General features: G+C 37.0%; 2 protein-coding genes across 2 annotated transcripts; one reads left to right on the top strand and one right to left on the bottom strand.

The window, feature by feature from the left end:
- Positions 1–1,672: 1,672 nt before the first annotated feature.
- Positions 1,673–5,254, bottom strand: LOC311094190 (uncharacterized protein). The gene is made up of 4 exons (XM_084131963.1): positions 5,189–5,254; positions 4,180–4,506; positions 3,072–3,365; positions 1,673–2,621 (listed from the first exon to the last, which is right to left on the bottom strand). The coding sequence occupies exons 1-4, from the start codon at positions 5,232–5,234 to the stop codon at positions 2,458–2,460; spliced, it is 831 nt and encodes a 276-aa protein (XP_083988089.1). The 5' UTR covers positions 5,235–5,254; the 3' UTR covers positions 1,673–2,457.
- Positions 5,255–10,963: 5,709 nt separating this feature from the next.
- s100v2 (S100 calcium binding protein V2) lies at positions 10,964–14,831 on the top strand. The gene is made up of 3 exons (XM_084130444.1): positions 10,964–11,210; positions 13,178–13,309; positions 14,523–14,831. Exons 1-3 carry the CDS (start codon positions 11,199–11,201, stop codon positions 14,679–14,681), a joined length of 303 nt encoding a protein of 100 aa, XP_083986570.1. The 5' UTR covers positions 10,964–11,198; the 3' UTR covers positions 14,682–14,831.
- The last annotated feature ends 362 nt before the right edge of the window (positions 14,832–15,193 follow it).

The raw sequence follows: 15,193 nt of genomic DNA, 5'->3' as shown, positions 1-15,193 counted from the left end.
AAGAAAGATGTCAATAAAACAACAATAAATCTAATAATTGCACTTAGTGTTAGGTACGTGCCACCTAATATGGCCTAATAGTCCTAGGAAAGCAACTATCTGTCATTTTACATTGCAGTCATTTAAATGTAAGTACAGTATTTATTATACTGTAGCTGTGTGTCATAATACAGTAGTGAAATATGGTAGCCTACTGTTGTGTATAGGGGAAAAGGTAGAGGAATTACTATGATCAAAATACATTTTCGACCCTTCTTTGGCAAGCTAAATATTTTATGACCATATATTTTGTCATATATTTTACATTACATGTTATAAATGTAAATATATTTCACACTTAACATCATATATTTTTGTTATATTTCAGAATATATTTCAAAATGATAAATATAAGTGAACAACGTCAATGTATTTGGAATACATGCCACATATATTTTTGACATTTGAAAATATATTTCAATATATTTCTTTTGTGTATGGGTAGTTAGGAAATTCTCATTTTTCTTTGCTTTATGCTCAGTTCATTAAGATGTGCAAAGATGTCTGCCAATGTCTGCAAGCCTTGCAACCATTCCTCATTTGCCAACTGCAACATGTACTGTGATTTTTCTGTGGTTAGGAAGGTTTTCCATTCATACTCATACACAAAAGAAATATATTTGAAATATATTTTCAGTATATATTTTGGAATATATGCAAATATTTGAAATTGGCCCAATAAATATATTTCACATTTAACATCATATATTTTTGTTATATTTCAGAATATATTTCAATGTATTTTTTTCTGTATGGGTCCCCAAAAGTTTCAAAATATATGTGGCATATATTCCAAATACATTGCAATATATTCTGAAATATAACAAAAATATATGATGTTAAGTGTGAAATATATTTATTGGGCCAATTTCAAATATTTGCATATATTCCAAAATATATACTGAAAATATATTTCAAATATATTTCTTTTGTGTATGGGTATACATGTGACAAAATGTTTGTTACTCTATATCTATTGCACTATTGCATATAGTACAAATTTTACACTCACAATCATAAATATCAGCACAGCTATGAACCTGTGGCCTCATACTTACATCCAGTCTTTCTTGTGCGATATTGCTAAAATAAATAATGTGATAAGTGTAATGACTGTAACTATATTATATTTGACAGAAACTGGACATTATGGTTTTTCAAGGCATACGTTAAACCTGAAAGAATTTCACATGAGAGCTGAACGAATTCTGGGTGGATAAGTAAAGTGGCAAAATCAGGCAATCTCTGTTGCACTCTTGATGCATAACACATGGCATGAACACATAAGATCATAATTACCAAATACATGAATGCAGTCTAAGACTAAAGCAGTGTGGCACATACTTGTGCCCTACTTCATTTCAACAAAATCAGCAATTCTGTTCTTCCCCCAAACACTTCAGGGTTAGAATTATGCATCTCTGAGGTTTCATTGCCGTACTTTTGAGACTGAAGTTTTTCCGCTGACAAAGCAAAGTTTGGACATTAGCAAATATGAGATGAGGTCCTCATCATGATTTTGCTCGTGTGGTGCATGCAACCACACAATAAAGAGGACACAGAAAAACAAAACACTGAAGGAAAGAAAAAATCACTTCCTGTCTGTGACCCTGCCACACAACCGAAATCACATAAGGCACAATATCTCTTTATTGCTGGTTCTTTGTTCCTAATAATTACATTTGCCATTCAGCAACACACGACTGACACTTTCTAGGCTATAGAAATATATATATTTAAATTCCTTTTAAAAATATTATGCTGTGGAATGAACAAAGTTCAGCCCAGATTGGGTGAAAGTCTAAATTTGTCCTTTCAATTAACTGACATTTCACAAAATAACACACTATTCAAAACATCAAATAAACATCAATAAAAATCTGAAGCAAAAAGATCACAATTACTCATGAAACATGCTTCCTGCATATAGATATGCCAATTTATAACTATTGCCATCTTTCCACTGATGTACAGCAATGCCAAACACCAAAATAAGTTTGATGAATAAAAAGTTTGTCAAAGCAAAATATAGATAAACAGACAACTCTTTGAATATCCGCTTGTTAAGTCATGATGTAAGGAATGCTGTTTCCGGGTTCAAGCCTCTACACTTTTCACTTGAGAATATTATTTCAACAGCCGTTTATGAGCACTATTTATTCATATACACATATATGCACATACACACATTTAAAAATGTACGCTGCTCACTATTTTGTGCTCACGGCGTCCCAAACACAAGTATTTTAAGGATTCATAACAGATGAATTACTGTCTGGCCATTTGGGATTTCATTATGGAGACGAAGGTTAAGACTATAATTTTTCGTATTACATAAAATCGTGAGCGTATATTAGCACCGTTTGTTGTTTTCTTGGGGCATCTGGTAGAGCGGTTTGGAAACAGTGATGGGAAATGTCAGACTGAACAGGAGGATAGGTTTTTGCATAGACACATCATCACAAAAGTTTTTCGTCCCAGTTTATAAACGTAAACAATCACTGTTATCAGAAACAGGAGACCAAAAATGAAGCAGAGAGACAGATATATGTATTTTACAGCATAGCACCCATTTGATGCATCTGCAGAGAGAGAAAATATGGAAGAGTACATTAGAAAAAATAAAACACAGAATATTCAATATAAAGATGTTCATTAAAAACAATGAATAAATCAATTTTATGAACTAATTAAACACTACCGTTCAAAAGTTTGGGGTCACAAAGAGTAGATTTATTTGATCAAAAAAGTGAAAGATTATTACAATTAAAATAACTATTTTGTACTTCAATATATTTGAAAATATAATTTATTCCTGTAAAAAAGCTGATTTTAAGCAGCCATCACTCCAGTTTTCAGTGTTACATAATCCTTCAAAAATCATTCTAAAATGCTGATTTGCAACTCAACTTGCTGTTTATTATTATCAATGTTGAAAGCAGTAGCACCGATGAATATTTTTCATCAGAATCCCCCCGATGAATCCCAAACTCGTAAACGGTAGTGTATATTTTAGAGATATTATACTCTACCATGTCGCTGAAGGGTCTTGGTATAGAGCTGTCCTCTAAACTTCACCACACACACGCACTTCACCTTTCTGTCCCACTCCTCAGCAGTGATCAGGATTTGGTTCCTGGTAATCTGGATGCCACCATCATTCCCATGTGTCAAAACTGCCTGTCCTTTCTCTTTTCTCCTCTCTACAGCCCAGGACATATGAATCTGAGAAGACTCAATGCCAGTCACAACACAATGAAGAGGGACTAAAGGACCATTTGGGATCAGCGGTGTCAGAATATCAATAACAGGAAACACAGTGTGTTCTGGAAAGAGATTAGGAGAAACATTTGGTTATAATGGAGAGAAATACTAAGCATCAATGAAAGACTTTAGAAAATTGTGTTGCTATTCAATGGGTTTACTGTAAATCAGTTGTATTAAGTGTGAGGCACATAGGCTACACTCTAAAAATAAAGGTTCTTTATTGGCATTGATGGTTCCATCAAAACTTTTAATATCAATGGAATATTTCCATTGCACTGAAGATTCTTTATAATGGAAAAAATTTCTTTTGATTATTAAAATGTTCTTCACGCTAAGAAAATATATATATATATATTTTTTGTTTCAGAAATGTTGACTGAAAGGTTATTTAGGGACGCCAAAATGCTGTTTCTATTGCACCACTACAAAAAAAAAATCCTTTTGGAACCTTTATTTTTAAGAGTGAGTGTATAAATGGGAGTCATGGATAATTCAGCGTGTAAAAACTAAAGAAGAAATGTAAAATTATATTCAAAAACTGAAAAATTATTGATTCTAGGTAGGCTAAATATTTAATCCTGGATATAAATGCCATTATTAAATCTTGCTATAAAGTTCATGTACTGTACTAACTTACCCACTCATTTTATGGAGTAAATGACAAAAAATGCCATACATTTATTTTCTTAAGTCCTTTTGTAAAGTTGACCTGATGGTGCCACCAATAATGGCATTTTTGTCTTCTGTGTACATATATATAGTAATATATGTACACAGAAGACAAAAATGCCATTATTATTTTTTTCATACAAAATTATTAATTCACAATAAGAGATTATTATTATTATTATTATTATATTTAATTAGACTCACCTTTGGCTTTCACAATAACCCTGGATCCATTGCCAATGTGAGCAAAGCGGCTTTGCACAGCTGCACAATAGTACACACTGGAGTCATGCACTGTTGAATTGGTGATAACAGCAGTACAAATGCTGGTCCACTGGTTGGACAAGTGATGAGGATCGATTTGAAGTCTGTCAGTGAGGCTGATTGTTGCATTCTCAGGAATGACTCTCAGCCAAGCCACCGTGGAACACGGGGAGTACAACTCCACAATGTTGCACTTTAAAATTACGTCCTCTCCAGCCATCACCTCAGCAACTGTCGGCCACTGTGTCACAATGAACGGCTTTGTCGCTAGATGAGAAATATTGTAATGTTTATGTTAATACTTCTGACTCTTTCCTATTGGGGCTTTTATACAGCAGATTTTTGAACAACGTAAAGAAGCATTTAACTTTTAATAACTTCAAAATTATCATGCTGACCCACCTACCAATGTTTGCTAAATTCATACAATACTTACAAAATACAAATATGCAAACAAATATAACTCGCAGATTAAATATTAATGTTAACCTTTGAAGCACATTAGTACATTTAAATAAACTTGATGGTTGCACTTTATTTCAATAGCCCACTTTAGACATTCTACTAACTAACTTTGTAACTTTTGTACATGCCAACCAACTCATTAATTTGCAACTACATGTCAACTAACTTTCATTTTAGTAGTTTTAGTAGACAGTTAGGATACGGTTAGTAGAATAAGTTGACGTACTTGCAAAGTTACTTATAGTCCGTATGTTGGGAGACCATCAAAATAAAGTGTTAGCAGATATTAAGCAGACAGTCTACTAATACTCTAATGACTGGTAGGTAGATGACAAGTTACTTATAGTTAGTAGAATGTCTAAAGTGGACTATCGAAATAAATTGTTACCAACTTGATTTTGTATGAATTTAGAAGTATATTTCTAGAGACTAAAATTCTCATTTAACAAACTGCTTCATTACAAAATGAGTAAAATCTCTTTACCTGTTCCCACAGTGAGAGATACCCAAATCATCAGCCAGATGCTCATCTTTTATGTCTGACTATCACACAACTGAATCTAGCCTTTATTTGTCTTGATCAGCAAAAACTTGGTCTTCCGTTCAGCCGTCTGTGATAGGTCTTCTCACAGTAGTCAGTGACTACAGAAAACACAGGATACTTAAAACTATGGCAAGTCTAGTTAGCATTAAAATGCAGTGAGATTGGTTTCATAAACAGTTTGACTGAAATGCAGTATGTTCCATTGCACTTTTTTAAAACTTCTGTTAATATCTGTTGAAGTTAAAAGCTGGAACAGTGTTAAATGTTAGTTGTCTAAATATTCACAGTGACATCCTCAACATGGCTTTCAATGTTAACCAAAATTTTCTTGAGAATTTTGTCACCTGCTACTCTCACACTAAGGTTATCTCAGGAACAGACTGAAGACTCCGATTACAGATGCAAATTCAACCTTTAATAATAATACTCTGGAACAAACTGAAAGGCAGGGAAAACACACAACAGACATTGGACAAAGACTGAAAAAAAGGGTGCATCGTAAATAGCAAACAGAAACGAGATAATTAATCAGACACAACTGGGACAAATTAACTCATGACAGTAACCATAGAAACAAATGAGTGGTGGAAAAAGAACAAAGGAAAACAGGAACCAGTCAAAACACAAACTGAAAGTCCAAACATGAACTGAAACGTGACAGCACCCCACCCTCCCGGAAGGCGCATCCTCACGCCGTAAAACATCCAAGGGCGTGGGCGTGGCTTTGACAGAATGGGAAGCCTCCAAGTTGGTGCCGGCAGCTCGGGAGACCAGGGTGGAGTAGATGGTTGGAGGACACAGGAGGGACTTGGAGCAGATGGAGCAAGGTGGGACCCAGGCTGCAGCTCATGGTGGAGCCAATGGAGGGAGGAGCCATAGTGGAGAAAGGGCTGACGACTCTAGGGGGCTGACTGACGAAGGTGGAGCAGGTGGAAGAGGAGACCAGGGTGTAGACGGAGAGCCGACGAGCCAAGGCGATGCTGAGGATCCGGAGGGACATGGCGATGCCAACAGCTCTGGCGACTGAGGGGACTGACAGACAGTTCGGGGCAGACAGATAATACATATGATGGCGGAAGACAGGGTATTTCAGTATCAAAATCTATTAAGTCCAATTTCTCTGGACTCTGGACGAGGAGGGGGACAGGAGAAGGCGCAGTGGCAGCCATCTTGGGACGAGACTCTGGAATGGTGGCCATGACAGGACGGGATGAGACTCTGGAATGGTGACAATGACAGGACAGGACGAGATTCTGGAATGGCGGCCATGACGGGACGGGACGAGACTCTGGAATGGACTCAGAGATGGGCTTGGTTCCAGACTGGGACCCAACACTCTCCAGACAACGAATCAAGGTTTCCATCCAGTCCAGCCCTGTGGTGTCTGGAAGGTCAATAGGGTGTTTGGAAGTTGCCCCAATCTGGAACAGGGTCCTCAGGGTGTTGTTATCAAGGGAGCTGGTGATGGCAAGCCGGAGGAATTCCCTCGAAAACTCTAAAAGGTCATGGCTCTCCTCAGCCACAGAGATGAACATTACCCATTCAGCACTATTCAAAGGCCCTATGACTTTTCCAGCTGTTTGAGATTTACTGAACAAGGATTAAGGAATAAGGATTTTTATTTTTATTTTATAACTTTGCATAACTAGAACATATAAAATATAATGTATAATGGCAATGCAAATGTAAATATATAAAATGATTATAATGTATCAAATGTTTGTTTTGTCTTATTTTAAGTCATTGTAAGTCATCTTGGGGTCCCATTAGAAGATTGCTCCTAGAGGCTCCTAGTGGGCCCCTTCCTCTGGTTAAGAACAATTGAAATATACAGTAGAGACACTTTGTCCCAGTAATGATGAAAGGATAGAAATGCCCCTGGTTAAAGCGGATACAGGGAGAGTCATGGCTCTGTGATGTCAGTAGTTATGAGATATTAAGGCAGGGCAGAAGTAGATTCAGTTTAGCACAGGTTTGAACAGGATAGGGTATTGTGACATTGGCATCAGATTAGGCAGAGTAAATTCGTAATCAGTCATGTTATGTTTCAACCCTTGTTGGGATGTCAGGGAACTAATCCTATGTGCTCTTGGTTTCCTGCTTCTCTGTATACTTTTATATGTACAAACTGAACAGGTTGGAAGGCACCCTGATACATTTTCTTTTAAAGACTAGCAGTTTGAAAAATGGATGGATTGATGTTGCTAGTGGGTTGTGGAACAAAAAAAAAGAAAAAAAGAAATGTTAACCATAAGCTCTTGAAATTAAATAAAGTCCTCATTAAAGAGCTACAAAATGAAAAATAATAGAAAATTGGCCCTAATATTTTCATGACATATTGGTTTAGCTTAAGCTATTTTCCCCAAAGTATTTTAATTAATATAGCTATATATTCAAATGTTTGAGGAAAATGACAAAGAGTTCAAGGTATTGCCTTGGCCTCCAAATTCCCCAGATCTCAATCCGATTGAGTATGTGCTGGCCCAACAAATCCGATCCATGGAGGCCCCACCTCCCAACTTGCAGGACTTAAGAGAGGCTGCTCACTGCAGAACAAATGGGTGGAGCTTACGTCTAGTTCCCCCTCACTAGACGTCTAGCGATAAGGAGCGAATGTAATTTGGGCTTAATGGCTGGAGCTAGAATATCCAACCACACCCTAACCCTACCCACAACTCTATCCCTCCAACCCATCAGACGTCCAGAGAGGTGGAGCTGGACCTCAATGACTCTGCAGAGAGCACAACTTTGGACTTAAAGGATCTGCTGGTAATGTCTTGGTGCCAGATGCCACAGGACACGTTCAGAAGTCTTGTGGAGTCCATGCCTCAATGCATCAGAGCTGTTTTGGCAACACAATATTATGCAGGTGGTTTTAATGTTGTATACATTGATCAGCCACACATTAAAACTCCCTGCCTAATATCGTGTGCGCCCCCCTCAGCTCTGATGCACCAAGACATTAGCAGCAGATCCTTTAAAGGCACCGATATACTTTAAACAAAATCGAAGAATGAACTGGTGTGATGTTACTTTCCGAAAAGTTCACTATGGCTGGTGACCACCTTCGAACCCCCATTGGTCCATGGCAATTACGTTATAGGTAGGTAGGGCTCTGGAGCTCTGCCTTTTTATGATAAGGAAATCTTCATGTCTCCTGTGCAGTCTGTCAAGGTCAGATGTCTGCAAGTAAAAGCATTGATGAGTAAATAAACCTGACGACTCACGTGACTTGACTGGAGTGCTGAATTGTAGATCTGGTGGAAAAATATCAACATCGCTATGATCAGATGCTTTCTTAACTGCTGTTTTCTCACTGCTGTTATTTTTGCTGTGTTTGTTTATTTTGTTAAAATCAAAGTGCGGCACATTTTTACATATTCATTTAAACGCCACTTGCAGCAGCATGGGCAGCATCGGGATGTTCGCAAATAGTATACCGCTGGTCACGTATTTCTAACTTCTTTTTACCCCAAAGTGAAGAACAAAAAAGAACTTCACTGTGAGTATATATCGGGCCTCGGGGCCTTAAGCCCTGCAAGTTTCGAGGTGGGGCCTCTATGGATCAAATTTGTTGTTGTACCAGACAGACTCAGAAGGCAGATAAACATTCAATAATTTTATTCTCTGAAAGATTTTTCAACAATTACATATGAATTTGTGTCAGCTACAGTCCTATCACAAATTTATTTGTCCTTATAGTCCATGTCTTGATGTAAGACAGCGATGTACTGTAAGTTGCACTGTGAAGCATTACGTTTTTCAGCAGTCCCACATGCTTTAACGAGCCTTGGGTGACCATGACCCTGATGCTGGTTCACCGGTTGTCCTTCCTTGCACCACCTTTAGTATGTACTAACCAATGCAAACTAAGAACACCTGACAAGACTAGCCATTATCCATCACTATTTGGCCCTTGTCAAAGTCGCTCAGATCTTTAGCTTGCCCATTTTCCTGCTTCCAACATTTGAAATTTAAGAACCAACTGTTCACTTGCCGCCTAATATATCACACTCCTTGACAGGTGCCATTGTAATGTTATAATCAATGTCATTCAATTCACCTGTCAGTGGATTTAATGTTGTGGCTGAACAGTGCATATTCTATTGTCTGTTTAGTTAGCCATGAGAGTGCAGCATCCATTGAAGCAGATGATGGTGACACACTCATGAGCAAATACTTGACTCTGGACTCTGAAGCATGCATAATCTATGCATCACAATCATACAAGTATGAACATGAGTTTGTACATACAAAGTACATTTGTTCTCTTTGTGAGTATGCTACATTTGAGGTAGACTGCCATTTGCAAACTGCCTGTTTTACCTCCAGTTTGCCATAAAAATGTGGTATGTGAAGAATGTAGACTTGCACTGAGTTGAAACTACCATCTGCAGTGAGAAACACTGCTGTTTGTGCTCACACCCAAAAAATATACAAATATAGCAAGGTAAAAGAACAGAAAAATTGCGACCATTTACAATTTACTTGAATATGGGGCCAAACCCTGATGTTTTCAAATGGACATTGTTCAATAACAAACCAGAATCAACATGCACTAAGGACAACTTACAAAAAAACTTAATAAGACAGAAACAAATGGCCTTTGTATTCCATTGTGAAAAAGTAGTGTGCTTAATTGAACTGAATGTGCACTTGTAGTGTACTTCTAATCTTAAAAGTATATCTGTACTTGAAAATAATATATTATTCATTACTAATGCAATAAAGATATACTTTTCATTGAAGTACATTTTAAATCATGCCTTAATAATATTGACATGCTTTAAAGAAATTCACTTATTTTGATGTATTGACTAAAGCACATGTAAAGTATATTTAACTGTACATTAAGGCCTTAAATGTAAAATTCACTATAACACTAAAAAAAATTATAATCCATTTTCGTGTGTCTGTGTATGGGTAAAAAGGTCCCTGAACACCTGAAATACTCATATAGTGTGAGTGTGTAATTCTGCTTGTGTAAGTGAGTCAGTTATACAAAGCCCACTAGTTATCAATTACCATTTTTAAAATTGCACAAGAGGGTTGTGCAACTGTTTGAAGATGAAGATAGGCTGACTAATTCATTGCTCAGTTTGTTTATGTGTAAATCTGTGTGCTTTTGCACCTGTACAATGCTGCCCTATATTCTGTAGTGATGTGCTGCTGTAATGCTGTCAAAGGAGTGTCATGTCTCGTAATCTCAGTGCACCCACCCAAAATGCTAAGCATGCCCTTGCCTGTGCATAACCAGAACTGTTCAGAAAACAAGGAGAGGAAGACAGCCAGTCAGTGAATTTTGATCTGTAGAGGGATACGCCTTGCTCAGTGGGAATCTATAGAGTATTTCTGATAGCTTCCTGGAAAGAATCTCATGAAAAATGTGTAGTAGGCCTAATGCTGACCAAAACTGCACACTGAATATCTAACACGTTCTAACTTATCAGTTTTTATGACAATACGATTACGACATGCCACACAACTAAAAACTAGGCCAATGCAAACCTAATCACACGTTCTGAAGTAAAGGCCTGTTGTTGCGCAAAGGAATGTGTATCCTGAGAGCTTCCAGATGTGTTCCCAAAGGAGCAGTAGGCCTAATAGTTTCCAATAGTTTCATCCATCAACAAAAATGTGTCATACGGAAACCTGGTTTTCCAGAGTTTTTTCCAGAGTGTGGAGCATATGAAACCCGATCGACTCCGCCCCGTTAGGTTTACTGTCCTAAAGCATCAAGTTACAGGAGACATTTTTCCCATAGCGGTCACTGACACGGAAGGTGGGTTTGATTTTTCTTCCTTTTTTTTTCCCCCAGAGTGGGAGGATTCAGGATGTCAGCCAAGATGTGACAGAAGCGATGGGACGCTGAGAGTGTAAAGTAGGAGTACTGACGACGGGAACAGTAAAGTTTATCTAGTGGCAAGAAAATAAAACAAATTCACTTCAAATGGCGGCAGAGGTATGTGGTGTACATTATATTACATATCTGTGATTGCTCTTTTACATTTAAATTGGGGTTCACGCAGTTTATGAGTGTTTTACATAAGCTGCGTTTCGTCGGTTTTTTCTCTTGAAACTTTTTGTTTGTCAGTCTCGGTAATCTATCGCACTTGACTGAAACGGTGTCAAGATGCTGCAGTATTCTGCTGTCAAACAAACTAAAACAAGAAAACTTTTTTTTCTATAAATGTTAGTGAATGTTAGTCTATAAAAGTGTCCCACCCAAAGATCTTTGCTTCTGTTTCCTTTTTGTGTGAGCAGTTAATAACTCCAAGTGCCACTGACGCATACCTCATTTGTGCTGTTTTCTGTTTGTTTGGTTGGTTGGTTGGTTGTTTTTATGCGGACGTGTCTTTGTTATGTCTCGTGTCATAACCACCGCGTTTTATAGGACATGTAGATTGAAAAGAAATTCGACTTTCGAAAACTCTTCTCGAGGGCGTGCGTTCTTTGGCATCCCGCTGCGCTGAGTGAGTCTCCCTGTTTTTGAATGCAAAAACTCGCCCTGTGACCCTAACAAAGAAAGAATCTTAGAAATAGTGCCAGATAATTCAAGCCATATGAGTCGGGACCATCGCTGCAATGAAATGTTCGCAATTTTATCTATTCAAACGACACAATGGTTATGTGTCAAAACCTAGTGAGCTGCCTGCGTTCCAACCCTAACCACCCCCGTCGCGCCTATGATAGCCAAAAAAATGCTGTCTAAGCAGGCAGCTCACTAGGTTTTGACATACAGCCATTGTGTAGAAATGGAAAGCACGGGGAATCAATCAGACTCTTGCGTTGTTGTGCATTGGCAGAGAGGCCTCAAGACGAAGGTGTGAGACCAGGGTGGTTGTGAATGGTCAAGGCTGCATAGTGTTAGATATTAAATGGATGGTTCACCCCAAAATGAACATTTTGTCATTACTTACTCGCCCTTTAAGTTGTTACAAACCTTTATGAGTTACTTTTTTCTGTTGAACACAAAAGAAGATGGTTGACGGCACCCATTGACTTCCAGGAAAAAATACTGTGGAAGTCAATGGGTGCAGTTAACTGTCTGGTTACCAAAATGAGGGTGAGTAAATGACAAAAAAAATTCATTATTGGTTGAACTATCCCTTTAATCCTTTTTTATTATTATTATTGTAGCCACAGGATTTTTATGTATTATTTCAACAGTAAATGTATTTCGAGCCATAACAATGAAACCCTAACCCTTTGTCTTAACAAAACAGGGAAATGGTTTCCGTCATAAAAGGCTCAGCTTAGATAAATAGTGCTTGAAGGGGGCGCTGTCATGGCCTGACATGCAGGTATTTCAGGTACTTTAGAATCTAGATAATTGTGTGAAAGGGAGCAAGGTTTGAATACACACAGTTTACAGACTCCTTTAATAGTGCTCAGATAGTTTTGAAGAGAGTGAAGAAAAGCACAAGCTTTTTGACAATTTGATTGATCAATATAAAACTGAGCGCATATGATTGTTTCAGCCTGAATGTTTATTGTTCTACATTATAAAAGACAAAGCAACAGATGTTAACATACCAAAACTAAATAAATAATTTCTAAATACAAAAAAAAAGTGCTGATCATCATATCATTTCTATTTTTGTAATTTAAGAGATGGTTTCCTGCACTACATTTTCCATTTGAATTATGATAGACATTGAGCAAAAAAGATCATTATATTCTCCCCAGATCAGTGTTTTTTGTTTCTATGTTCTTTAAAGTGCCAACACATGGGTGATTTTCTAAAGAACTAGAGAGAGAAAACTTCTTTGTGAAACTGAAACAGGTTCTCCTAAAACATCAGGCTATGAAACCCTTTTTGTTTTCAATCAAACAGTTTTAAGCAGTAGAACCTCCACCTATATTATTTTTCTTTTAAATATTTGTTTCTATCTGTACACAACATCTTGTACTCTCTTAATTCTGCAGTATTCTGACCTTGAGAAGGCCATTAACACCTTGGTCACAAACTTCCATGCTGCTTCTCCTGATAATCGGCCTACGCTGAAGGTAGATGAGTTCAAGAACCTTCTCTCCTCCCAGATGCCAACCTTAGTCAAGGTAAAAACCCATGATGCCATTCATTCCACCAGATAAGAATGTCTAAAAACTGCTATTACTCATGTCCGGTGACTATTAAGCTGCAGCTTAACAATTGATAATCCTTTCAATGGGGGAAAATGTAAAAAATGCTACAGTGACATTTTTTTTTTAATAACAATAATGTTAGGCCTATTTTTTTAAAATAAGCTTTTGCTGTAAAACATTGTAAAAATAATTTTTAGATATAAAAAGTATTAATTGTATAGCTTATTACGTTAAGTTAATGTTTTTGCATTGTTTTAGAGATGTGGGGGGGGGGGGGGGGGGGGGTAAATATATAAACCATATTTATTACAGTAAAGTTCTGGTAACCACAGCTGCCATTTTACCATAATTTAACGTTTTTCCTGTGTATGATTTCTGTGAAGGATTGGTTGGTTTCATAGAGACTGTTTCTCATAGTTTGTTGCCTTAGATAGAGGCGTGGTCTGATTACACAGATCAGTTTAAACTCAGGTTGAGCCTGTGAAGGACACTGGGTGTGGCTCCATTCAGGGAGCAAAATGGTGGCTGCCGTTGATCTAAATTTCTCCTGCTCTTCAGTTACAGTTGGTACTAGATCATGTTATGGCAGGCCTTCTACAGCTTCAGGGAGATCCTGTGACATAGAAGATTTTATATTTATTTTAGTTGAATAAAGAGCAAATGCTCTGAGGTAAATTATACTGTAACATTTGAACTGTACTTCAGTGTTGATGTAACTGTGCTCACAGTTCATGTTGTGACATGTTAGTAACAGAAGAAAGAAAATTATATAGACTCACTGTACAGATTTAGAAAAATGTATTAGCACAAAATTAATATCAATCTTGTATATATGATTATGCAAGCATTGCAATGTTTAATTAGGTTAGATTATATTTAAAGATTATAACTGAAAGCCTGAATCTACTCATTGCACTTGAACTTGCAGAGTTAATAAAGAACATAAGGGGGGGGATAATTAATTAAAATAAAGGGGGAAAAATAATTTTGATAATCATTTTTTTTTAATTATCAAAATAATGTTTATTACTGAGCAATACAGACAAACCAACGGCCACATGAGGGCGCTAAAGTGCAATTGTTCAAATGCAAAAGAGAAAAAAAAAAAAAACATTTTAAATGGGGCACATTTTGACAGAATACATGAACATCAGTGAGGATTTTCACTCTCTTTTTTTTCCTCTAGTCGGATCATTTTGGAGAAGTGCTGAAGCAAATGGGTGTGAAAGATGGAGAAGGCATCAGCTTCAAACACTTCTGGGGCCTGATCCAGAACTTGGCCACAACCCAGCATGGTCTGCTCAGCCAAGAGAAGTTGTCCAAATGCACCTGCCTTTTACTATGAGCCGCAGACTTCATCTGCATCTGCCACTAAGATCTGGTCTCTCTGCATCTCTGCATTTATCCAGAACCACTCATCTCCAGACAAAACACTAACTTTCCTTCTTAAACATTCCAATAAAATGCTGACAAAATAAACATCAAGATGTCTTTACATTAGTTTTTTTTTTTTTTTTTTTTTACATTGTGTCAAGCATTACAGTGATCATCTCTCTTCAATCAAGTATCAAGTAATCAAGTATCAAGTAAATCGTAATATACAGACAAGTTAACTAACTACTTCATATTCCATAATTAACCTGGAGTTCAATTTGTTTTTACTTGAAAGTAAAGTTACAGCTTCCCACACAATATACATTTAACATGAATTGAGTGTTTCTCAGTAAAAAAATCTTTAATTTTTTCTTTTTAGTATTATTATTATTTTTTGTAATAACACTACATTTAAACTTACTGCCATAATAGTCTAAAGTATGTTTATGTTTACAGGCAGACATGTACTGAGTGGTTTTGGCA

The sequence above is a fragment of the Abramis brama genome, assembly GCF_963993115.1.
Source record: "Abramis brama genome assembly, chromosome: 12".
Taxonomy (NCBI): Eukaryota; Metazoa; Chordata; class Actinopteri; order Cypriniformes; family Leuciscidae; genus Abramis; species Abramis brama.
This window is presented reverse-complemented; position numbering and strand designations above follow the sequence as displayed.

Excerpts from the sequence above, each read along its gene's own strand:
- LOC311094190 (XM_084131963.1), bottom strand. The coding sequence starts at position 5,234 with ATGAGCATCTGGCTGATGATTTGGGTATCTCTCACTGTGGGAACAG. Across the intron at positions 3,366-4,179 it reads GGTTATTGTGAAAGCCAAAG|AACACACTGTGTTTCCTGTT; the intron begins GTGAGTCTAATT and ends ATCTCTTTCCAG. Across the intron at positions 2,622-3,071 it reads CAAGACCCTTCAGCGACATG|ATGCATCAAATGGGTGCTAT; the intron begins GTAGAGTATAAT and ends CTCTCTCTGCAG.
- s100v2 (XM_084130444.1), top strand. Across the intron at positions 13,310-14,522 it reads AGATGCCAACCTTAGTCAAG|TCGGATCATTTTGGAGAAGT; the intron begins GTAAAAACCCAT and ends TTTTTCCTCTAG.